At 38.0% G+C, this 26005-nt stretch overlaps 2 protein-coding genes across 18 annotated transcripts in view; both read left to right on the top strand.

Moving 5' to 3' along the window:
• The window catches only part of ELF2 (E74 like ETS transcription factor 2), a 126677-nt gene that overhangs the window by 37948 nt on the left and 62724 nt on the right, over positions 1-26005 (top strand). For 10 of the 17 annotated variants that reach the window (XM_003820668.7, XM_008974107.7, XM_008974105.6 and 7 more), the window contains 2 exons: positions 1423-1660; positions 13989-14154. The exons of 2 other annotated variants lie outside the window; for them this stretch is intronic. In XM_003820668.7, coding sequence (XP_003820716.2) covers positions 1589-1660; positions 13989-14154 — 238 coding nt within the window. In that variant the 5' untranslated portion in view covers positions 1423-1588. Of the gene's footprint in view, positions 1-1422; positions 1661-13988; positions 14155-22705; positions 22865-26005 lie in introns of those variants that run through there. 5 more of the 17 variants (XM_055111844.2, XM_034959152.3, XM_055111842.2 and 2 more) reach the window with 4 other exon arrangements.
• On the top strand, positions 23076-24816 carry LOC103786457 (protein phosphatase 1 regulatory subunit 14B-like). Its single transcript, XM_034959160.3, has one exon. It carries the CDS (start codon positions 23925-23927, stop codon positions 24501-24503), a length of 579 nt encoding a protein of 192 aa, XP_034815051.1. The 5' UTR covers positions 23076-23924; the 3' UTR covers positions 24504-24816.

The raw sequence follows: 26005 nt of genomic DNA, 5'->3' as shown, positions 1-26005 counted from the left end.
ATACAAAGACTTTCTATTCCATTTTATGTTTATAAGATCAAAAGGGAGGCTAATAGTACTGATCAGTAAGATGAAATTTCTGCTTTTTTTCAGGTATTTCATTTTATTCTAGAAGTTTCTGGAAACTTATTGCCAGCAGGCAAACATAATACAAGGGCATAATATTAATGGAATGATTTATGGGAACTATATACTTTCTCTTCAAATATGCTTGATTTTTCTGCATTCTTTTTGACATGAAAAAATTCTGTTAGTAATAAATCTCTGTACTTCCTCTGTATGAAAATTTTTGTATACATGAAATCAAATAAAATAATTTTTTAGGAGTAATTTAATTCATAAATTCAGATCATATAGGAAGGGGAAAAATGTGAGAGGTTAAGAAATTACTTGAAACCATTTGCTATATTGCATCTTGAACTAATATCAAAACAATTGAGGAAAGTATGATAGAACTAATATCAAAAAATTGAGGAAAGTATGATAAAATAATATTGAAGGCATTCCAAGTGGTAACTACTTTATTTTTAAACTACTTTATTTGAAAATATAAGCAATTCAAATAAATCTCTCTTACATACAGTTCCTGTATTCAAAGTGTGAATACAAAATGAGATTGCTGCCATAAGCAAAAGACAGTTCTGATTGTTCAGACAAACCAGATGAGGCAAAGAAGAAGAGTGAAATATTTAAGGATCAATAATCTTTTGATTTGTTAAATAGGCAAATAGTTTTAAAAGTTTTCTCAGTCTGGCACATTTTATATATTAAATGAATAAGAGATCTTTAACATTTATAGAAACTAACATATTTCAGGAATAAAACAGCATCTTTATAAAAGGAGAAAGTTATAACTTTTTTTTTTTTTTGAGATGGAATCTCACTCTGTCGCCAGGCTGGAGTGCAGTGGCGCCATCTTGGCTTACTGCAACCTCCACCTCCTGGGTTCAAGCGATTCTCCTGCCTCAGCCTCCCGAGTAGCTGGGACTACAGGCACGCTTCACCATGCCCAGCTAATTTTTGTATTTTTAGTAAAGGTGGGGTTTCACCATGTTGGCCAGGGTGGTCTCGATCTCTTGACCTCATGATCCACCTGCCTCGGCCTCCCAAAGTGCTGGAATATACAGGCGTGAGCCACCGCACCTGGCACAGTTATAACATTTTATCTCCTAGAATATGAATATCATAATACTACCTATGTACAATTGCTTGTTAAGAACTTAATTCAGTATGTTCATGAACTTGATTACTAACTCTTAAGAAGCAGAATGTTCATTACTGCCCTCTTTTGACATGGGGATGTAGAAGCCTGTCTTCTTTTTCTTAGTTAAGTGTTAAAATTAGATTGCACAATAAGTTATGCTTTATTTATGTCCTTCCTGTAATTTTTAAAATAACTTTTCAAATTCTTCCTCTTTTTAGGCTTTCTGGTTAATCATCTTTAGAAGACTGGATTTCTGGATATCTACTCCACTCCATCTCTATTGACTTTTAAAACATGATAATGCAAACCTATAACACTGGCAACCATCAGTGAACCTTTAATTTCATTGATTAATAGCGTTTGAAGCTTCCTCAGGGAATAACAATGACATCAGCAGTGGTTGACAGTGGAGGTACTATTTTGGAGCTTTCCAGCAATGGAGTAGAAAATCAAGAGGTTAGGCATTCAATGAATTACATTTCTATTTTCTTCATAGAAATTTGTGCATGAACTAATTTTGAAATTAATAGGAAACATATTTGAGAGTAGAAATGTACAAAGCATGAAATTATACATGTACATGTCGTGTATCCTTATATAATTTAGGTAATAGAAGGTCAAGGAAGGTATTGCAGGGCTTACGTGAATTGTTGGAACATACATATTAGAATGAACTTGGAGGGAGGAAAGGAATGGAAAGAACACTATAGTATTAGTTGAGAGTTAAATTTAAATCCCTCATAAAACCCATTGTCTTGGATTATACTGTAGGTATATACTATGCCCAAATACCTAAATTAGATTCATTCTAAGTTAGAATTTTGTATGTGCTTTACTTATTATCTTTGTTTCTTGATTATTTTATATCTAAATCGGTGTGGAGATCCATTGTATTTTAATCTCATTTAAACACTTACGAATTTAGATAATTAGTCAGAAAATGAATTCAGATTTTGAAATTTTATGCGTGTAGGATTTTGAATCATTAGCATATTTGGTTATTTTGTTATTGATAACATTGAAGAATTAGATGAGAATAAAAAAATAACAGTAGTAGAAATACCGGGGCTTCTAGGTCCTGGCTTCTGTTCTCAGCATTCAGTAAAGAGTGAATATTGGGGCCAGTCGCGGTGGCTCACGCCTGTAATCCCAGCACTTTGGGAGGCCCAGGTGGGCGGATCACCAGGTCAGGCATTTGAGACCATCCTGGCTAACATGGCGAAACCCTGCCTCTACTAAAAATACAAAAAATTAGCCAGGCGTGGTGGCGGGCGCCTGTAGTCCCAGCTACTCGGGAGGCTGAGGCAGGAGAATGGTGTGAACCCGAGAGGCGGAGCTTGCAGTGAGCCGAGATCATGCCACTGCACTCCAGCCTGTGCGACAGAGCGAGACTCCGTCTCAAAAAAAAAAAAAAAGAGTGAATATTGGAAGGGATCTAATTATAATTCAATAGCCGTCATAATAATGGGCAATGTTTGTTCAGAGCTGAGGTGGGAAAATGGAGAGTTTTCTATATTAAAAAAAAAAAATCTGTTTTGTCTATTTTCTTTGAAAGATGCTGCATTACTCGTGCTTCCTACCAGTATAATGGTATAATGGCATGTTTGAGAAACAAGTTAGGACATCAGTCTGTGCGTTCTGTAGTCTGGATTCTTTTTTTTTGCCTCCTTGGTGTCTGCTCATTTTTCTAAGATCCGGATCAGCTATGGGCAAATTTACTGGGAATAGGATAAAGTGAAGGTCTTCTTTTTCTTTTCTCAGTGGACTCAAAAACTCTTAAGTGTTTCTTTTGTATTCAAATCCAAAACAGGTACAAAGTCCATTAAGAGAAGCCACAGCTGCAGAACATACTTTCTTCCCATCGTCAATGTCTTATTTCTTCCCTCAAGATTCACTTTCTGTATGATCACCTCCAGGAATGACTCACCGAAGACATTAGGGATTGGGGAACTGCCATCCCCTCCTAGATTACCCAGACCAAATACTGCTTTTTCCTCAAATGCTTTCTCCTGCCATATAGTTTTGCTCTGTTTTAACCCTATGAGGGGAGCCACCAAAAACAATAGGCAGAATATCTTTACCTTGTGTGGATTAAAAGGTATCATTAATATGGGGAAAATGAGGACAACAGTTTGTTTCTGGAATACTCCTTATATTTTTCTTCCTTTACATGGAACTTCAGTGTTCACGGCCAGGAGAACTTATTATCGTGGAAGAAAGAATCTCATAAATGAAATGACTTTACCAAGTTATTATTGACTAGTGATTTATGTGGTAGTCTTATAGGGTGATCACATTTTATAAAGGAAGTCAGAAGAAGACTATATCCTTAATGAGCATGTCAGGTAGTGTGGCCCCAGAGTAGGGCAAACTATTCTGGGGAGTTTTTTGTTTATGCTACGTAAGTGGCCACTTATTTTCATTCATTTTTTCCTTTGACTAATATTAATTCACCACTTAACTATCTATGAAGTACTTTTCTAGGCACTGGGGATAAATATTTCAGAAATGTTATGAAAAATAATTCAGGACTAGAGCTGGATAGAGAAGTTAGTAGGGAGTATTTCAATTAGGGCAGCCAAGGAAGGCTTCACCAAAGTGGTGACATTTTAGTTTAGAGCTAAATGAGGTGAGGGGTGGGGCAATATAAATATCTAGGGGAAGAGAATTGTGGGAAGAGAGAAAAGCCACTAATACTGGAAACATGGTTTGATTTTACAAAGGGAGATTTGAGAATGGTGGTATTTGAAAGATAGATTTTTGTCTTAGCAGTTTTTCAAGAATGTTTCATTCATATATATATATATATACACACACACACACACATATATATATATAAAGTATATGTATAATAGAATATATATTCTAAAATGTAGAATGGGATGAAAACTGACCTGTCAACATTTTGTAATCAGAGTCCCAGAACCTGAAGAAAAAATAAATATTTAAAAAGTGGTAGGTATCTGGAGTTTTATTATCACTATTTTTAGGCTTTCTTTGTAATGTTTCCCCTGATTATAAAAGTAATACATTTAATACAATTAGGATTATTCTATTTCTGAAAATGATGTCCCAAAATAGTAAACTATAATGAGTATAGTTGCAAAAATTATTTTTCAAAATAGTAATAAATATATAAAATGTAGTCATATATTTAAAAATTCAAAGTACCAAATATGACTTAAATATATAGGGATAATTTAATAATTTAATACTAAGAGAAGTATTGGGCCTGGTGTGGTGGCTCATACCTGTAACCCCTACACTTTGGGAGGCCAAGGCAGGATGATCACTTGAGGACAGGAGTTCAAGACCAGCCTAAGCCACCCAGGAGACCCCCATTTCTATATTGGGGAGACTAAGGCAGGTGGATTTCTTGAGCTCAGGACTTCAAGACCAGCCTGGGCACCATGGCAAAACCCTGTCTCAAAATAAAATAAAATAAAATAAAATAAAATAAAATAAAATAAAATAAAGTGATAAAATAAAATAATAAAATAAAATAAAAATAAAAAAATACAATACAATACAATACAATACAATACAATACAATACAATACAATACAATACAATACAATAAATACTAGCCAGGCATGGTAGCATGCACCTGTAGTCCCAGGTACTTGGGAGGCTGAAGTGGGAGGATTGCTTGAGCCTGGGAGGTAGAGGTTGCAGTGAGCCATAATGGTGCCACTGCACTCCAGCCTGGGTGACAAACAAACAAAAACAATGAAAACACAAAAAAGCAAAACCAAAAAACTAGCAGTCAAATCTAGCAGTGTATAAATGGTAGAATGCCATAATCAATTTTTTTTTAATCCCATCAAGGTAAGTTTAATGAATCAAGTAATTCACCATATCAACAGGAGTGAAAGAGAAAAATTAGGTGATTATATCAGCAGTTACAGAAAACCCATTTGCCAAAAATTAACACCTATTCATTATACAAACTTTCTAAACTAGCAATAAAGGGCAATTTTCTCAGCCTGGTAAAGTGAATCTGTGAAAAACCCACAGCCAACATCATACTTAATGGTTGAGAGCAAGGCAAGGATGTCTGCCCTAACCACCTTTATTCAACATTGCACTGGCAACATTACTACAAGGCAGCAAGAAAAATAAAAGACTCACAGGTTTGAGAAGTAGTAAAACTGTCTTTATTTCTAGATGATATAACTGTGTACCTAGAAATTCCTAAGAAATCCACACTATTAGAACTAATAAATTTAGAATAGCCAGAGGATATGAGGTGAGTGTATACAAAGCAATTATTTATATATACTAGCAATATACAATTGGAAACTGAAGCAATACTATTCAATAGAGCATCAAAAAGCAGGTGGGTGCACTGGCACGTGCATATAGTCCCAGCTACACTAAAGGCTGAGGTGAGGGGCTTACTTGAGCCCAGGAGTTCAGGTGCAGCTCAGGCAACATAGTGAACCCCCTATCTTAAAAAAAAAAAAAAAAAGTAGGGAAAAGTTTAATGAAATATATAAAAGACTTCTATACAGTGAACTATAAATACTGTTGAGACACATTAAAGACCTGAATAGAGAGATGTACCAAGTTTATGGATTGGAAGACATACTGTGGTTAAGAACAGAGTTGAAGGCCTTACACATCTGATTTAAAGACTTTCTATAAAGCTGCACTAATTGAGGCAGTGTGGTTATTGGTGTGCCAACAGACATGTAGATCAATGGAACGTTAAATACATGTAAAAATGCTCAATATTATTAACTATCAGGGAAATGTAAATTAAAACCACAAGGCGATCCTACTAAATAAACAGAATGAGGAAAATTGATGAGAGTGATACCACATGTTGGAAAGGATAAGGAGCTGCTAAACCTTTCCTTATCCTTATTGCTTATAAGAATGTAGGCTGGGCGTGGTGGCTCACGCCTGTAATCCCAGCATTTTCGGAAGCCGAGGCGGGCGGATCACGAGGTCAGGAGATTGAGAACATCCTGGCTATCGCAGTGAAACCCCGTCTGTACTAAAAATACAAAAAATTAGCCGGGCATGGTGGCGGGTGCCTGTAGTCCCAGCTACTCGGGAGGGTGAGGCAGGAGTGGAGTGAACCCGGGAGGCTGAGCTTGCAGTGAGCCGAGATTGCGGGAGGCGGAGCTTACAGTGAGCAGAGATTGCGCCACTGCACTCCAGCCTGGGGACAGAGCAAGACTTCCTCTCTCCCTCACCCCCACCAAAAAAAAAAATTACATATTTTATATGTGTATATATATATATATATATATATATATATATATGTAAAGTAATATAACCACTTTGGAAAATTGAGTACTTGCAAAATTAAATGTACAATTGCCATGTGATCTGATAATTTGACTCTTAGGTAAATATGTAATGGAACGGAAAGGAAGGGAAGAAAAGACCAGGATGTTCATAGGAGCATTACCGCCATATGAGGACAGGCAAATGGATAAGCAATTGACATATCTACAATAGAATTTTCAGCAATGAAGGGAGATGAAGTATTGATACATGCAGCAATATGTATAAATATCAGCAGTAAAGAAGTTGGACACAAAAGAGAACTGTTGATTTCAATGTAAAATTTGAGAAAAGGCAGATCTATAGGGATAGAAATCTATAGGGATAGATCAGTGGTTGCCTAGGTCTGCGTGTATGTGTGTGTGCATGCACATGTGGTGGGGATTGACGGGTAAAGTTAGGTATGAGGGAGCTTTCTGGGGTGATGGAAATGTTCTATTTCTTGACTGTGATGGTAGTTACAGGGATGTTTACATTTGTGAAAATTCATAAGAAAAATAAAAAGATTTTCATCTGGTGAGGCATATTCTTCCACAAGTTTTATATTTTGCAAATGGATTCCTTTTTAAAGTTGTCAAATTACCTGTTATTGGCTTTATTTATTTTATTTTTTTGGTTTTTGTACCAATTGTTATTTTTAAATGAAAAAAGTATTTTGATATTTCTTAATTACCAGGATCATTGTAAAAAACAATAAACTCAGACATACTGAGAAAATGAAAATCCATCTTTTGTCTGCTCACCTCTCTTTCACCAGGTTAATAATTTGAGGTGTATTTTTTCCAGACTTTTAAATGTATATGCTAAATAAATATATAAATGGAATCAGACAACAGTACTATTCTATGGCTCATTTTCCTCCTCCTTCCACCCCCTCTTGTTTGTATCATGGATATTTTTCCATGCCAGTATATAGCTCTAACTGCCTTAATTGCTTAATTGATATTGAATAGTCTCTCATTGTATGGATGTTTGTTAGTATGGGTGTATGTTTTCTATCTCTTTTTTTTTTTTTTTGGCATTATGAACATCTAGCTTAGGGGACTTGTCTTAAAACTGGGTTTGCATAGCAAGTGCACCATTATTTATTCTAGTGACGTATTTATTTGGAGTGGTTTCTGGGGTTAAACCATGAGAGGTAGGGGAGATGAGTCCTCCCTAAAGCCTGCCAAATGGCATTTTTCAGTTTTGATAAGATTTTTTAAGGTAACCTTACTCTACCTCGAAAGAGAAAATGTGGAACAAATTTATGTACTTCTAACATACTCCTGAATTTTATTATCTTTCTATATATTCCTAAAGTACATTGAGAAAAGGATTACAATACCACTGCTTTCAGCCATTTCATTGTACTTGTCTTTGGAAACTTCTGATACCTGGAGAGCAATGACTGAGTGCATATAAAAGCACTTTCTAGGTAAACACTGCAGCATTGCACTTGTCTTGCCTCTTTAAACTAAGAATCTCTCTCCTTAAATGGAAGTTTTTGAGATCACTGTTAATACTTACAGTAGGGTTGCCAGATAAAATACAGGATGTCTAGTTAAATTTGAATTTCAGATAAACAACAAATGACTTTTTACTTTAAGTATGTCCCAAATATTGCATGGGACATTCTTACAGTTATTATTTAGTGTTTCTCTGAAATTCGAATTTAACTGGGTATCCTGTATTTTTTTATTTGCACCCTAGCTTGTAGGGAATTAGACAGCTTGTGCCAAGATCCATGGTGACTTGAGCAAAGTAATGCTAAGTAAAATAACCTTGTACGTGTGTTATTTTTTGCTATTTTATTTTTAAGCAAAGACTCCTGGTTTCTTCTCTTCCATCCCCTTTCTCCCATAAAAATAGCTACTCTTCTACACAGTACAAGGCAATAATTATCTGAATAGCTGCATGCAGTGTCCTCTGGTCTGTATCATTTGGCAGAAAAAAGGCTCATGAAGTTACTTGCCTCCATAGATGAGCAAATGTTGAACTTATAAATACCTGTTAATATTAAAATTTGTTGACTTTATTATTCTTTGAGCCAAGCTACAAATATCTGTACTTAAATGCCACTTTAGTTTATATGAAGCGTGTGTTATTAAGGAGGATATAAAAATTGACTACGATATAACTCTTGCTCTCAAATATCCTACTAGCCAGTCAAGGAGTTGTATATGTAAACACATAATTATAATATGGGACAATGAACAGTGGTAATATTAGGCAAACAACTTGTTCTATAAATACGTAGGATAGAAAAATTAATTCAGATTGGAGGATTATAGAAGATTCCCTGCAACTTGATGAAAAGCCTTCAGTAGATGAAAAGGATTTGGACAGATGTGAAGGCTACAAAATAACATGAGCAAAAGTCTTGGAAATGTTCACATTTAGGAATTAGAAGCAATGCCACTAATCAATTTATGTTAAGTAATGTAGGGAAATAAGATATAAAGGTGGTATATTAGTTTCTTGGGGTTGCTGTAACAAAGTACTGTAAACTAGGTTGCTTAAACAACAGAAATTTATTGTGTTACAGTTCTGGAGGTCAGAATTTAGGAATCAAGATGTTGATAGATTTTTTTTTTTTATTGTTGTTTGTTTTTTTTTGAGGGCTAGGAGGGAGAATCTCTTTAATGCCTCTCTCCTAGCTTCTGGTAGCCTCAGGCACTCCTTGGCTTGTAGATGGTGTTCTCCCTGTGTCTTTCCATGGTTTTCCTTCCCATTTGTGTGTCTCAGAGTCCAAATTTCCCTTTTGTAAGGACATAGTCAAATTGGGTTAGGGCTCATCTTAATTATCTTGTCTTAACTTGATCATCTGCAAAGACCTTATTTCCAGATAAGGTCACATTCACAGAAGCTAGGGGTTAAAACTTCATCTTTTTGGGGGACACAATTCAGCCCATGACAGGTGGGTTGGGGTTATATTTCAGAGTGTTAAAGCCATTGTTTAATTTGTTAAACTTTCCTTTTAGACCAAAGGGGAGTCATTAATGCTTTTTATGCAAGGAAGTAACACAAACAGTTCTGATTGTGATGTGAAAAGGTGCCCTCTAAAGTTGAGGGCAAATAGTAGATTTGAAGACTATTTCTATTGTTAAAATATAATATCAGCTGTCACTAATTGAATAACTTACTCTGTGCTTTGTACTTATACTATGCTAAGAACTTTGTGCATATAAAGTCATGGGACTTTAAAGGACAGAAATATTATAATCTCTTTTTTAAATATGAAGAAACCAAGATTTAAAGAACACAGAATGGGGAAACAGGGACAGATGCAGATAATTTGTGCCATTTAGACATGTTAAGCTTGAAGTGTTGACTGAGTATTCCTGTAGTGATGTTAAAGTTGGTAGTTTAAAATTTGGTTTTGGAATTCAGAAGATGAGTCAGAGTAGAGGACAAATACTTAGTCATTATCAGCATAGCGGTGCTATTTGAAACCATAAGAATGGGTGGGCTTACTTGAGAAGGTAGTATAGGGCAAAAAGAAAGGAGACACTGAAGATAGAACCTCACTAAGTTGGCTAGACTTGAGTCTATGGAGATGAAAGAAGAGTCAGAGGAGACGCTTGAAAGTAGAGTGGTAGGCCGGGGGTGGTCGCTCATGCCTGTCATCCCAGCACTTTGGGAGGCTGAGGCGGGCAGATCACCTGAGGTCAGGAGTTTGAGACTAGCCTGACCACCATGAAGAAACCCTGTCTCTACTAAAAATACAAAATTAGCTGGACATGGTGGCACATGCCTGTAATCCCAGCTACTCGGGGGGCTGAGGCAGGAGAATCACTTGAACCTGGGAGGCAGAGGTTGTGGTGTGTCAAGATTGCGCCATTGCACTCCAGCCTGGGCAACGAGCGAAACTCCATTTCAAAAAAGAAAGTAGAGTGGTAGAGAAAGTTGGAAGAATGAATTTTTTAAATGAGGGTAATAATAAATGTATGAGTCTGCAGGGAGGCAGTAGAGATTGAAAACTGAAATAGAATTTGGTCGTTATTAACATTTTGAGGCTGGGTATGGTGGCCCATGCTTGTAATGCCAGCACTTTGGGAGGCTGAGGCAAGTGGATTGCTCGAGTCCAGGAGTTCAAGACCAGCCTGGGCAACATGGTGAAACCCTGTCTCTACCAAAAATACAAAAATTAGCTGGGAGTGGTGGCACATGCCTGTAGTCCCAGCTACTCAGGAGGCTGAGGTAGGAGGATGGTTTGAGCCTGGGAGGCAGAGGTTGCGGTGAGCCATGATTGTGCCACTGCACTCCAACCTGGGCGACAGAGCTAGACCCTGTCTCAAAAAAAAAAAAAAAGCAAAAAAATATTTTTAGAGAATAGCTTCAGTGAGGTGGTGGAACATAGATTACAAGGAATATATAGATAAGTCAAGGAGTTAGACTATTTTTTTGAGAAATGTATACAAGTATACGTCTTGATCGATCAGTTAAAGTTCAGTTAAAGAACTTCTTTAATTGGACTTGTTGCCTTTTAACTTCAGTTAAAGATCAGTTAAAAGTTCAGTTAAAAGAAATGAGAGTTTAATATTTTTCTTTTTTTTTTAATTTTTGAGACTTGTTCTCAGTTGCCAGGCTGGAGTGCAAAGGCATGATTATGGCTCACTGCAGCCTTGACCTCCTGGGTTCAAGCAATCCTCTTGCCTCAGCCTCCCAAGTAGCTAGGACTATAGGCAAGAGCCACAACGCCCGGCTGATATTTATTTTTTATTTTTTGTAGAGATAGGGTCTCCCTATGTTGCCCAGGCTGGTCTTGAACTCCTGGGCTCAAGCAGTCCTCCTGCCTTGGCCTCCCAAAGTTTTGGGATTACAGGTGTGAGCCGCTGAACCTGGTCTGAATTTTTTTTTTTTTTTTTTTTTTGAGACCGAGTCTCATTCTGTCAGCCAGGCTGGAATGCAGTGGCGTGATCCTGTCTCACTGCAACCTTTGCCTCCCGGGTTCAAGCAATTCTCATGCCTCAGCCTCCCGAGTAGCTGGGATTACAGGCGCATGCAACCATGCCTGGCTAATTTTCGTATTTTTAGTAGAAACGGGGTTTTACTGTATTGGCCAGGTTGGTCTCGAACACCTGACCTCAGGTGATCTGCCCACCTCAGCCTCCGAAAGTGCTGGGATTACAAGCATGAACCCTGAATTTTTTAATGCAAAATGATTTTAGCTTTTTTATGGTCAAAGAGAAGGAACCACTGAAATATTAAAACCCGGCTGGGCGCTGTTTCCAGAGGTGCTATTGTTTTGACTTATGTATTATAATTTCTTTACTTTTCTTTATAGTTTTGCCACCTATGAAAATAGTCCTAAACAATATTTTATTTTGAAAAAATAGTTTACCAAGCTAATTGAGTTAGGAAAGGGCAATATTATCATAGATAGATGAAGGCTTCCAGGAGAAGATAGCTGAATAGTCAGGTTCACTGAGTGTCATGAGCTTGTCTTCAAGTAGTCAGTGAGCAATGCCATGAGTTTTTAGAAATGTAAGGCACATCCTGCTCTGGTATCTGGCAGTGCTACAGTATGGTATGGGCTGGGTATTGCATATTTGTTCAGGAGGTATATGGTCACATGAAGAACGCTGTTCTGTATCTTTTATTTTAAGCCCATGGTAATCTTCCTCCAACATATAGTAGATCAAAGCAGAACACATCTGGGGGGTGAAATGTGTTCTTAGCTGATCCAGGCAGCAGGGCAGGTGGAGTGAGTAGGTACATGAAGGTAAGCCAAATGTCAATAAAAATCTAGAACAGACTGATCTGGACATTCTGTCCTTAGGAACAAGGTCAATGGTTATCTTAGTAATGACAGTTCATCATGCTATCTCAGGAGTCACACTGCTATATTTTGGACTGGTTGCCCTTTAAATCTGGTGCATAGCTAGTATCCTGGAATCTCTCTTCAAAGTCTTCCTGAAGATTCCCATTGTTTCTCTCCTATGTTGATCTCTTCTATCCTGTATTTGCAATAGTTCTCTTTTTTAAAAAATTCACTCTCTCTTATTGATGGGATACATTCTCCAGTATCTTGAGAAAGGAAACATGAAAGGTAAATGTTTGAGATCTTTCGTGTCTGAGAAGATATCTTTATTCTACTTCTGTAAGATGATTTGACTGGGTGAAGAATCCTAGATTGGAAGTAATTTTTCTTCATAATTTTGAAGAAATTGCTCAACTGTCATCTTCCTTCTAGTATGACTGTTGAGAAGACTGAAGTCTGTGTCCTGATTCTTTGTAGTAACCTGTGTTTTCTTTCTAGAAGCTTGTAGAATCTTTTCTGTTCCCAATATTATGATATTTCACAGTGATATGCCTCAATGTATGTGTTCCTTAATTTTTTGTACTAGACACTTGGTGGGTCCTTTCAAATGGGTAGCTTATATCCTTCAGTCTTAGAAAATTTTATTGATTTACTTCTTTCTTGTTGATTTCTTTCCAAACCTTTTTTTTTCCTTTTTATTTCTTGTTTTTTCCTTATGATTTTTTTTTTTTTGGAACTCTGTTATTCAGATAGTGGACCTCCTGGACTTGTTGGTCATCTAATATTGCTATCTTTTCTCTCCTGTTTTCTATTGCTTTATCTTTTTTTTTCAGGTTCCTGGAGATTGCCTCAATTTTATCTTCCAAGCCTTTATTCATTTCAGCTATTGTATCTTTAATTTCCAAAACTTCTTTTACTTGTATTTTAAAATGTTCTTTACTGAATTGTGATCTGTTCTTACTTTATAATATCTTCTGTGTGTGTGGAATATGAATATTTGGCTTTTTGTTCATGACTAAAAGTGATGGACTAAAAAGCTAGTTGGACACTCCATTTTGGGTAGAGTATGATGCTAACAACTGTGCCTATTATGCCTCAAAGATGCTATTGTTGTTCCTCTCTGGAAAGTAACCTGTCTTCTGCTGAGGTGGAGGAGGTCTGGTTGCTTAGCAGCATGAAGGAGAGAGAAGGTCTAGGAATCAAAAGTGCATGTAATTGGTGTTGCTTTCTGTAGATTCTCCACACTGTACAGTGTGTTGTTTCTCAGATTTTTTTTTTTTTTTTTTTTTTTCTGCCAGACTGATTTGGCTTTGCTGGGTCTGCTAACCCACTCAATACTCATCCAGACACTTTCAGTCTTCCAGGATTTTGTTGTTCTTACCTCTTCTTGTTTGTTGCTCTCACCTCTTGTCCTTGTGGGTTTAGGTATAAAAGAGTCTTTTACTGTTGTTTTAGTCAGCTTTCATAATTAAGTGAAATTATATGCATGTTTTTAATCTGCCAACTTAATCCTAAAGCACAGATTATTTAAAATGTTTAATCTATGTCTTACCTCTTGAGACTTGAAAGGATTATTAAAGTTAGCCCTTTTCATCTCTTGTTTTGGCTTTTACATTCATATTTATAATATTTGAAACTCATTATGTGGACTGCTCGAGACTGTATTAGTTCAAGGATTTATAAGTGAATCCAGAATTTGTAAATACAAAGGTTGATTGTTCTTTAAATTTGCTCTTATAGGAAAGTGAAAAGGTTTCTGAATATCCAGCAGTGATTGTGGAGCCAGTTCCAAGTGCCAGATTAGAGCAGGGCTATGCAGCCCAGGTTCTGGTTTATGATGATGAGACTTATATGATGCAAGATGTGGCAGAAGAACAAGAAGTTGAGACCGAGAATGTGGAAACAGGTAGACATCTCATAAAATGTTCATTATTTATAACTTTCTCATTTTGTAAGCTTCAACAATACTATTGCCAGATGAAAAATATACTGAAAAACCTTTTTAATGCTATTTAGTATAGCTTGGAAACCAGTGAAACATCTATGTTTAAGGGAATTTGTGTAGATATAAAAATTCTAATGTATAATTCTATGAGGTGTAACAGTCTCATATCATGGACTCTACGCACAAAATTACAGCTTTACATAATGATAAAGTTATTATTTTTTTTCTGAGAGTGTAAATCCTAGCTGTTATTTATACAAGTCAATAGGCTAGTATTATGAGGACAGCTTTTTAAATTAAAAAAAAAAATGGTATTCTATCATTCTCTAATTGATTATGAGTTTCTTTGAGTTAATATTGATGGAGCAATATGATTTCTTTTCATTAATATCAGAAGGCATCTTTGTAGTGTTCTATCAGTTTCCTCTTTGCTTTTTGTCTTCTTAGAGATCTTAGTATTTCAGTCTATTTCTGGTGAGATAGCTATATGTTTAATTGGAGATTAGTATCTGTAATTCTTAGAGAAATCTTTTAGTTTTTGCCATTGATTATGAAGAAAATAGAGTATTTTATCAGAAGGATTGTAGTGACTCTTACATAATAATAAACATGCAAATGTATCATCTTTAGCTGTTAATGGAGAAAAAGAATCATTATACTTGTTGTTTAATCCTAGTAAAAATTCTTTACTATTTTGATACATTTTTATAAATGTAGGAAACTTTCATGATTAAAATTTTGAGTATGTGATGTATTTCTTCTTATGAGGTCCAGTAGTACCCCTTAGGGCTACTAGCCTCTTCCGGCATAAAACTGTTCTTCCTCTAATTTTATTTTTTGTGGAGCTAAGGGATTGAAAGTTACCTTGCTTTTCAGAGCACTGATGATTGCAGTGCTAGCAAACCTCAGGTATAGTGGAAAATTCATTTATCAAAATAGGCAGCCAAGCTGGGTGTGGTGGTGTGCATCTGTACTCCCAGCTACTTGGGAGACTGAGGCAGGTGGCTCGCTCAAGGTCAGGAGCTCAAGTTCAGCCTGGGCAACATAGCAAGACCCCATTTCTAGACAAATAAACAAAAAACCAGGCATCCAAGGACTTCATATGGGCTTCGTGACTGTAGTCTGGAGTGGTATCTGATTTACAGTATATAGTGCATATCTTTTTATGAGAGTTTGGAGAGTTTTCCAGTCTGAAGCTAGAAGTATAGTGGCAGAGTTGAATTTTCTTCTTGAGGAAAAGGATAGGTAGGACAGTTAAAAGTATTTTGTAGGATGATGTTTTGGATTATATATTGTAACTGATTTTATTACAAGAGCATAACTAAACAGAACACTAATAGCAGAAGAAAAAAGTATGGTAGCTTAAGTTGAATGGAAAAAAGTAGAACCTGTTTGAAATTTCTGGATGATGTTTTGGTCAAAAAATAAGGAAAACTATGATTTTGATAGCAAATTGGCAACTTTAAAAAAGATAAAAACTATGGCACCAAATTTACATAAGTTAGTAAATTAGGATGTTTATCACATTAAAATACCAGAGCAGATTGGTCGAATCTTATTATTGGTATAATTGACTGTAAATGTTTTATTAATTTAGATTAATTCAGGTAAAACCAATTCAGAATAGGAAGCGAATGTAATCTACTTAAGGGATTTTATTTTCTTAGTCTTCTTGAACTCTGAGGGTAATGATATCATTTGCTGGGCAGAGATATTAGTGATTGTGAAAAGGAGGATATGGGAAGTCTAGGTAAAATAACAGTTACTTTTGTGATTTGTTTTTTTTTGTAAGTAGTTTTTGAATATTTGATAATTTTAAAATTTACTTCAACACAAAAAGAAAATGTAAGCATATTACTTATATCATTCTAAAATGGTATAAAAGCACCTCAAAAATTCATTGTACATGTTCCATCCTGGCTCATGGATTTTTTTTTTTTTTTTTTTTTGAGACAGAGTCTTGCTCTGTCGCCAGGCTGAAGTGCAGTGGTGCAATCTCGGCTCACTGTAACCCCTGCCTCCCGGGTTTAAATGATTCTCCTGCCTCAGCCTCCCCAGTAGCTGGGACTACAGGCACACACCACCACGCCCAGCTAATTTTTGTATTTTTTAGTAGAGACGGGGTTTCACCATGTTGGCCAGGATGGTCTTGATTTCTTGACTTCATGATCTGCCCGCCTCGGCCTCCCAAAGTGCTGGGATTATAGGCACAAGCCAGCGTGCCCAGCCTGGCTCATGGATTTTAATGTAACTTTATAAAGATTGTTAATATTCATAGATTAGTTTTCAAGTCAGCTAATCTGAGCTTAATATTGTTTCTATTAAGAATCAGGCCGAGCGTGGTAGCTCACACCTGTGATCCCAGCACTTTGGGAGGCCGAGGTGGGTGGATCACGAAGTCAAGAGATCGAGACCATCCTGGCTAACACGGCGAAATCCCACCTCTACTAAAAATACAAAAAATTAGCTGGGCGTGGTGGCATGCATCTGTAGTCCCAGATACTTGGGAGGCTGAGGCAGGAGACTCGCTTGAACTCAGGAGGTGGAGGTTGTGGTGAACCAAGATAGTGCTACTGCACTCCAGCCTGGGGGACATAGCGAGACTCTGTCTCAAACAAAACAAAACAAAAACTAAAAAAAGAATCAAATGCGTTTTTAAATGAGTTAAAATCTGAATAAGTTTTCATTCTTCTGACATCTAGGGCATATACAAATGAATAAAGATTGGTATGCATATTTCCTTTTAGGTAGTGAATTAGGATTAGATTCATTTCTTATAATGTAAAATTGAAACTCAGATTACAGATACATGTAGGTTTTAAACAAGAAGCTGACTGGGAAGAAAAGGAATGCTTATAAGATGGCAGATTTTATTTGGTGAATTGGGGGAATTGAGATCTGTATAGAATACTTCCCTGTGTATGTCTAGGAAAACTTCGCGGAATGCTCCTACATTATAATTTAGATTATGTCAGTCTAAAAGATGTTATATTTATTGGCTTGTTCTGACAGTTCTCTGCATGTTCTCATTGGAGTGTTTTTTCCCTTTTATTCCTAAATACCCATATGTATGTGTCCATATCATAAACAGTGTTCTATTGTCATTTGTGTTGGAGTACTAAAATCATATTATGATTTGCATGTAGCCATCTTTATTATTTTGTATATAAAAGAATTTCTCTTTTGTTAGTAGGAATTACGAGCTGTTTGTTTCTCCTTTTTGTAGATTAACAGTCTACGTTTCCCTCACAGAGCTTATGTGTAATACTGATGTTCTCTTAAATTGTATAGGAGAAACCAAATATATTTTGAAACTTTAAAAATAGGCATATTCATCTAAACATATAGTAAATTGCTTGTGATAACAATGACAGATTAGTAATTATAAAGAGACTTTGAGGAAGAGTGATGAAATACAGGTGAAGGGTGGTCTTGACTCTGGCAGGTATAACATATCTTCCCCAGTGGCTGCAGACTCCATCAGTTCTAGGGGCCTGCTGGATAGACTGGTATGGTGAATGAGGGGAGGGAAGGAGTTTTTTGGATTCCCTACAGGAGTTTGAAAGTACAGTTTTTATGTTCACTTTAAAAAATTATAAAAATTATATATAATATAAATTTAAAAGGTTGTTACAAATTACCATTTAACAAGCACCACGTTTATACCAATGAACTCAATAATAAATAAGTGTTGATAGAAATCTTTTAAGACCAGACTAGGCTGGGCATGGTGGTTCACACCTGTAATCCCAGCACTTTCGGAGGCCAAGGCGGGTGAATTACGAGGTCAGGAGTTCGAGACCAGCCTGACCAACATGGTGAAACCCCATCTCTACTAAAAATACAAAAAATTAGCCAGGCATGGTGGCGCATGCCTGTAATCCCAGCCACTCAGGAGGCTGAGGCAGGAGAATTGCTTGAACCCGGTAGGCGGAGGTTGCAGTGAGATGAGATCATCCCACTGCACTGCAGCTTGGGCGACACAGCGAGACTGCAGCTCAAAAAAAAAAAAAAAAAAAAAAGACTGGACTAAGGCGACTGAGCTGTCTAGGATTTGCTTCTTCGTTTTTCACCTTAACAAATACTTGTTACTATATTTATCCCTTTAACTTTCCAGTTTAGTTTGTGAGAGCAGGTTATGTCTGCATTTGTTATGTGCAAGGCACTGTTTTCAACATGTTTCTTTTCAGGGGCAATTTAGTTGTGGAGATAAAAAAAATCTGTGTTATATTCAAAATACAAAGCAGTCAATAGTCAAATGAGCGTTATTTACAAATTCAAAGGAATTTTCTGAAGAGGAAAGTTCAATTTACAGGATTAGGGAATGTTTTAGAGAAAGTAAAGGACACATGATAGGATCTAGGTGGACAAATATGAGGTAGGTGAAATGCATTGTAAACTGAGGGAAATATAATTAATAAATGGGTAGACTATTGAAATTCAATACTTGTTCGGAAGATCTTGAGTAAATAAGACATTGGCAGGAGATTTCATTAAGAGCTATGACTAGATTGTGAATTAAATCTCAAGAGTTAGTAATTAGGCTCATAAGGAAGCAGAAAGATTTGGAAGGTTTTAAGTAGGAAATACTAGGGGGCCAGTACCTTGGGAGGTAGAGGCAGAGGTGGGAGGATCTCTTGAGGCCAGGAATTCAAGACCAGCCTGGGCAACATAGTGAGACTCCATCTCTTAAAAAAAAAAAAATTAAAAATTAGCTGGGTATGGTGGTGTGCACCTGTAGTCCTAGCTACTTGAGAGTCTGAGGCCAGAGAATCCTTTGAGATTAGAGTTTGAGGTTACAGGTGAGCTATGATTGTAGTACCACTGCGCTCCAGCTCGAGTGACAGAGTGAGCCATGTCTCTAAAAAGAAAGTACCATGCAATTAGTATTTCAGTTGGATATAGGATTAATTGTAGGGGGAAAGATGAGACAGGAAGACTAGCTGTTGTAGTATGAGTTGAAGGATGGCCTGAGAAATATTAAAACGAGGTAGTAGCAACAGGAACAGAAAGGGCTTGTATAAACCATATTACTATATATTATCTTACATGATGTATAAGGGGAGAGGCACAGTTAGGTAAAATATTCTGCTTTTTGACGCTTGGTCATGGTGATAGTAGCACATATGATTTGAGGAAGGCAAGACTGGTGAAGCAGATAAGTTTGGTAATAGTCATGATGATTTTGAGTTGAAGCAGAACTTTAAAGATGAATATTTAGGTATTTAAAGATGCACAAATGTGGCCGAGTGCAGTGGCTCATGCCTGTAATCCCAGCACTTTGGGAGGCCAAGGCAGGCGGATCACTTAAGGTCAGAAGTTCGAGAGCAGCCTGCCCAATGTGGTGAAACCCCATCTCCACTAAAAATACAAAAATTAGCTGGGTGTGGTGGTGCACGCCTGTAATCCCAGCTACTCAGGAGGCTGAGGCAAGAGAATTGCCTGAACCGGGAGGTGGAGGTTGCAGTGAGCTGAGATCATGCCACTGCACACCAGCCTGGGCAACAGAAACTCCATCTCAAAAACAAACAATCAGATAAACAAAAAAGTTGCACAAATGTGTAGTCAAGGTCCCATCACAAAAGCGATGGCATGCTAAAATTAGGATAATTTAAGGAATGTTTTAATAAAGGGCTAGTTACAAACATGTAGGCAAATATAAGGTACCCGTAAGAGACAGGGCAGTACTGCAGACCTAGCAATAATTGCTGTTTCTGTCCTTTGGCTCATGGGCCAAGGGGAAGGAAGGGTGACCAGAATCCTGAAGAATAGAGCCCTGAACAGGGAGTCACCTTGGGAGATTCTGAAACCTTTGATCAAAGGACACAGCTAGCTGGAGGGCAATACCTCTTCCCAATAATATCCTGCTAAGGCACGCCATTGACCAAACTCAGTCTGAAGCCATAGGAATCCCGTTGATGAAGTCAGTCTCCAGGGACAGAGAGCAAGGTGAAGAAGGGTGGAGAATAAATCTGGAGGGGCAAATGGAAGATATCTAGTACAACTAAAGCTTAGTAAAGAAAGGTCAGGGAGAAACTGATTTGGGAATCATCCTCATTTAAAGCCGTGGAAATAAATTTCCAAGGGGAAACGTATTTCATAGATTTTTCCCAAGGAAGAAGATACGTAAATTCTATATTTGTCTCTCTGTGATGGAGAACAAAGGACATAGAATTAAGGAATTAACCTTAGAGAATGTTTACATTTTAAAGAGTGGAGAAGAATCAAAGAGTAGTCAAATATGATAGAAAATCCTGGGCGACTATTTCTGAGTTTTGTTTTTTTTTTTTTTTGCCCTTTAAGTAGCTCTCTTTAGTAGGAAAGGGAAGAATATTGACTTGGGTTAGTTAGTTCTGATTTCAAATTTCCCCTTTATCACTTACTTGGCAGTATTTAACCTTTTCGGAGTGTTTCACTGTCAGAAAATAGGAATTCAGGGTTGTGAAGATTACATAAAATAAATACATAAAGCACAGTGCTTGTGACAGAGTTTCTTTAACTTCATTAGCACCTTCCCTGTGACTTCAAGTATGGACAGGACTTTTATACATTAGAATGGAATATTTGTTTAACTTTGTTTATGTCTCTTGTTTTCTCCTTCCTTTTGCTTCCACTTAAAAAAAAACAAAAACAAATGCTTTATACCTTCAGTTTATACTTTTTCCTTGTCATTCCTTCCTTGATTATTGTGCTCTGGTATCTCCATTTATCATTCTACTGAAGCTCTTTATCAGATTTCGGTGGCCACTCTTCTGTCAAATTCAGTGACCCATAGAATCATCCAGAAATAATCCTTCATAATCTGGCTGCCTTATCTGCTGAAACACTGTATTCTCCTAGTTATTTTTCTTGTTGACCTTTGCATGGATTGTACTATTTATGCTTCTGAGTGTTTGCTCAAAGACAGTTTCCTCCTATCTATAATGTGCTCAGGTAGGTATTAGCCATCTTTTAAGGCCCAACTACATGAAGATTTCCACAATGATTGTGGTCTACAATAAACATCCCCTTACCTGATCTGTTATACCATCTGGATATAGGTACTTTCTTGTATTATTTTATTATTTTTATCTATTATTGCTTATATTTTTTTGTTGTATATACTCCTATTGTTTTCCCAGTGAGTGTATAAGCACCTTGAAGACGGAGACCATACTTTTTTCTTTTGTTAAATATACTGTTGAACATATAATAACTAGCTGGAAAATACAAATGGAAACAGATTGAGTTCTGAGTTAGTATTGTAGTATAATCAAGAACCATCTATGTAAAGTCATACTTAAGTCTCATTTTAAAAATCACAGTTGGTGTCCATCATTCTTGCTTATATCTAATAATTTGATTTTTCTTTTTTCTTTTTTTTTTTGAGGTGGAGTCTCACTCTGTCACCCAGGCTGGAGTGCGGTGGTGCGATCTCGGCTCACTGCAACCTCCGCCTCCCGGGTTCAAGTGATTCTCCTGCCTCAGCCTCCCAAGTGGCTGGGACTACAGGTGTGTGCCACTATGCCCAGCTAATTTTTGTATTTTTAGTAGAGACGGGGTTTCACCATGTTGGTTGGCCAGGATGGTCTTGATCTCTTGACCTTGTGATCTGCCTGCTTCGGCCTCCCAAAGTGCTGGGATTACAGGCATGAGCCACTGTGCCCGGCTCACTCTCTTGCCTAGGCTAGAGTGCAGTGGCACTGCAACCTCTGCCTCTTGGGTTCAAGCAATTCTTGTGCCTCAGTCTCCTCAGTAGCTGGGATTACAGGCACTCGCCACACCTATGTGGCTAATTTTTGTGTTTTTGATAGAGACGGGGTTTCTCCTTGTTGTACAGGCTGATCTCGAACTCCTGGCCTCATGCGATCTGCCTGCCTCAGCCTCCCAAAGTGCTGGGATTACAGGCCTGATTTTTTTCTTAAAAGCAATACATGCTTAATGGAAAAAATTGGAAAGTATTGCAAAGAATAAGCAAACTGAAAATCATCACCCCTAATCTTACCAACAAGGAGACAATGATTGTTGCTTTTTAAAAAAACATTTCCTTTTAGTCTTTTAAAAAATGCATTTTAATCATAAAATATTATATAATACAAGCAGACTGATTAATCTTTGCTAATTTTAATAAACATTGGCTGTCAAGTGGTCTGGTTGGTAGCTTCCTACTTCTGTCTTCTGACCACTGGGGACAGGACTTTGCTCCTTAACCACGTATCAAGACATTAACATTTAGTCTTATTAGTTAATTATCAAGAAAACTTAAACCATTTTTAGTGATCAACAAAATTGTGTTTAAACATTAGTTGAAAAGATGGATGATGATGAGAATTTTTATATAATTCAACGAGAAAGCAGTGCTTTTTAAAAATAAAAATCAAAGTTTAGGTTTTTAAAATGCAGTTTAAAAAATAAAACCAGATTTCCTTCATGAAAAATAAGATAAGGAGCCAAATTTCTTTCTTGAAGAATCTCAGGACTAATTTGACTTCATGATGAGCTGTCATAACTTTTGTATTTGTTATACCATCAGAAATCCTCCCTGTGGCACAAAAGGACTCCTTTAATTAGAAAATATTGTTGCCACAGGGAGGTAGAAGATCGACATGAAAAACTGGGGATCTGAAAACGAGCCCCTATCCTAGGATTACCTGAAGGTGAAACAGATTGAGCCAGAAGGAAGACAATGCTGGTAGGTTGGTTTTTAATTTATTAAGAATGTTTATAATTTTATATTTCATTAAAATTATTTCATCTACCTTTACCATATTTTTGTTTAAGGGGTGACAATGATTCCTCCTTAAGGAAGGAGAAGTAATACGATAATATTTTTCCTCCAAGACAGTTTGCTGAATTATCCCTTGCCATATTCTTAATATTTGTTTCTTTTTATAGATAAAGCTCTGGGGCTATTTCATGCCTCTACTTCCTTGGAAGCTACTATTGACTGAACGTCTTTAAGTCATTTTTTTTTTTAGTCATTTCTGTTGTTTTTGCTTCTAATCTACATCTTTTCCTAAATTTTTAATAAGTGTTTTTTCCCCCAATTATTTATTTTCTTGAGGTTAGCCTAGCCCTAAGTTTTCTAAAATGGTAAAATGTGAATCTTAAGTTCATTTAGCTTTTACTCTAGAATTGTTTGAATTGTAATTGTACTGTGATTTAGATCAGACAGTATTATTAGATAAAAAATTTTAATACTTTAATAACTATCAGCCACGTATAGTGGCTCAAGCCTGTAATCCCAGCACTTTGGGAAGCCGAGGTCAGGAGTTCAAGACCAGCCTGGCCAACTTGGCAAAACCCCATCTGTACTAAAAAATATAAGAAATTAGCCAGGCGTGGTGGTGGACGCCTGTAATCCCAGCAACTGGGGAGGCTGAGGCAAGAGAATCGCTTGAACCCAGGAGGTGGAGGTTGCAGTGAACTGAGATGGCGCTACTGCACTCCAGCCTGGACAACAGACAGACTCCGTCTCAAAAAACAAAACAAAACAAAACAAAAACAACAACAACAAAAAACTATTCCATTTAGCCTGAGATGCTATCAATGGTAAGAAACATTATTTTTATACCACTAAAGGAAAAAATGCTGCCAAATATAAACTTTAAGAGACTATCAACTTTAAGATAGGTACTGATTTCAGAGATGTCAAATGTGAAAAAAATGTGTATCTTAGGATTAATGAAATATGACTTGCAATTATGAATCTTTCCTGAAACTCTCATTTACTGGGAATTAAACATTAAAATATGAGGCCTGTGAAAAATGGAGGTGAGTTGTGGTATAGAAATCCATGTCAGGGGGCGCGGCCAGGCCAGGCCCGGGGGCTCCGCATGCTGCAGCTGCCCCCGGGCGCCCCCGAGGCGGTGGCGCCGGGAGGGGCCCGACGCGCGCACGTGGCCCCGGCGGCCGCCATGGCGGACAGCGAAACAGCGGGGGGCGCGGCGTTGGCGGCCCCGGCCCCAGGGCCGGGCAGTGGCGGCCCAGGACCACGCGGAGAGGGCCCGGGCGGCGCGGACGATGAGGGCCCAGTGAGGCGCCAAGGGAAGGTCACCGTCAAGTATGACCGCAAGGAGCTACGGAAGCGCCTCAACCTAGAGGAGTGGATCCTGGAGCAGCTCACGCGCCTCTACGACTGCCAGGAAGAGGAGATCCCAGAACTGGAGATTGACGTGGATGAGCTCCTGGACATGGAGAGTGACGATGCCCGGGCTGCCAGGGTCAAGGAGCTGCTGCTTGACTGTTACAAACCCACGGAGACCTTCATTTCTGGCCTGCTGGACAAGATCCGGAGCGTGCAGAAGCTGAGCACACCCCAGAAGAAGTGAGGGTCCCCGACCCAGAAGAAGTGAGGGTCCCTGACCCAGGAGAACGGTGGCTCCCACAGGACAATCGCTGTCCCCCAACCTCGTAGCAACAGCAATACCAGGGGACCCTGCGGCCAGGCCTGGTGCCATGAGCAGGGCTCCTCGTGCCCCTGGCCCAGGGGTCTCTTTCCCTGCCCCCTCAGTTTTCCACTTTTGGGGTTTTTTATTGTTATTAAACTGATGGGACTTTTTGTGTTTTTATATTGACTCTGCGGCGCGGGCCCTTTAATAAAGCTAGGATACGCCTTTGGTGCAAAAAAAAAAAAAAAAGAAATCCATGTCAGTGCTGAGCATGCTCTCTAAATTTTGTGTGTGTGTGAGACTGAAGTCTCGCTCTGTTGCCAGGCTGGAGTGCAGTGGCGCGATCTCAGCGCACTGCAACCTCCCGGGTTCAAGAGATTCTCCTGCCTCAGCCTCTTGAGTAGCTGAGATTACAGGCGCGCACCACCACACCTGGCTAATTTTTGTATTTTTAGTAGAGATGGGGTTTCACCATGTTGGCCAGGATGGTCTCGATCTCCTGACCTCATGATCTGCCTGCCTTGGCCTCCCAAAGTGCTGGGATTACAGGCGTGAGCAACCATGCCCGGCCTCTAAATTCTTTGATGTCTTTTAAGAGAGGATATTTAAGTAAAAAAATCATATAACCATATTGTTTAAAATTATACAAAATAACCATAAGGTATAAAATTATGGAGTATATAGAAAAAGAAAATCTATTTTAATATGACATATTTACTTCAATAGCGTGTTATCCTAATTGAATATCACTTAATTAGTATAACTTTGAGATCTAAAAAGAAAATGAAATGAAGCTTCTGCTTTTTAAGCTGTCATTTAAAAACAGGATCCTTTAAGGGCTCGTTAAAATAGCATGATTTTTAGTGCACTTGAATATATGTTTTACAGATTATTAATTATGTGAAGGAGAAAATAGTGGCAAAAAGCAAAGACCTACTCTGTCAATTAATAAAGCAGAAATGAAAAGGAATGATTTTATTTACTTTTAATTTTTTTTTTTTTTGAGACATGGTCTTTCTCTGTTGTCCAGGCTGGAGTGTAGTGGCGCAGTCTTGGCTCACTGCAACCTCTGCCTCCCGGGTTCAAGCGATTCTCCTGCCTCAGCATCCTGAGTAGCTAGGATTACAGGTGCCCACCACCAGGCCCGGCTGATTTTTGTATTTTTAGTAGAGACGGGGTTTCACCATGTTGGCCAGGCTGGTCTCAAACTCCTGACATCAAGTGACTCGATCTGTCCTCCTTGGTCTCCCAAGGTACTGGGATTACAGGCATGAGCCATTGCGCTCGGCCAATTTTTTTTTGAGACAGGGTCTCTGTCACCAAGACTGGAGTGCAGTGGCACGATCTTGGCTCACTGCAAACTCTGCCTCCCAGATTCAAGTGATTCTCCTGCCTCAGCCTCCCTAGTAGTTGGGATTACAGGCACCCACCACCGCGCCCTC

This window comes from Pan paniscus, chromosome 3 (assembly GCF_029289425.2).
Source record: "Pan paniscus chromosome 3, NHGRI_mPanPan1-v2.0_pri, whole genome shotgun sequence".
Lineage (NCBI taxonomy): Eukaryota > Metazoa > Chordata > Mammalia > Primates > Hominidae > Pan > Pan paniscus.
This window is presented reverse-complemented; position numbering and strand designations above follow the sequence as displayed.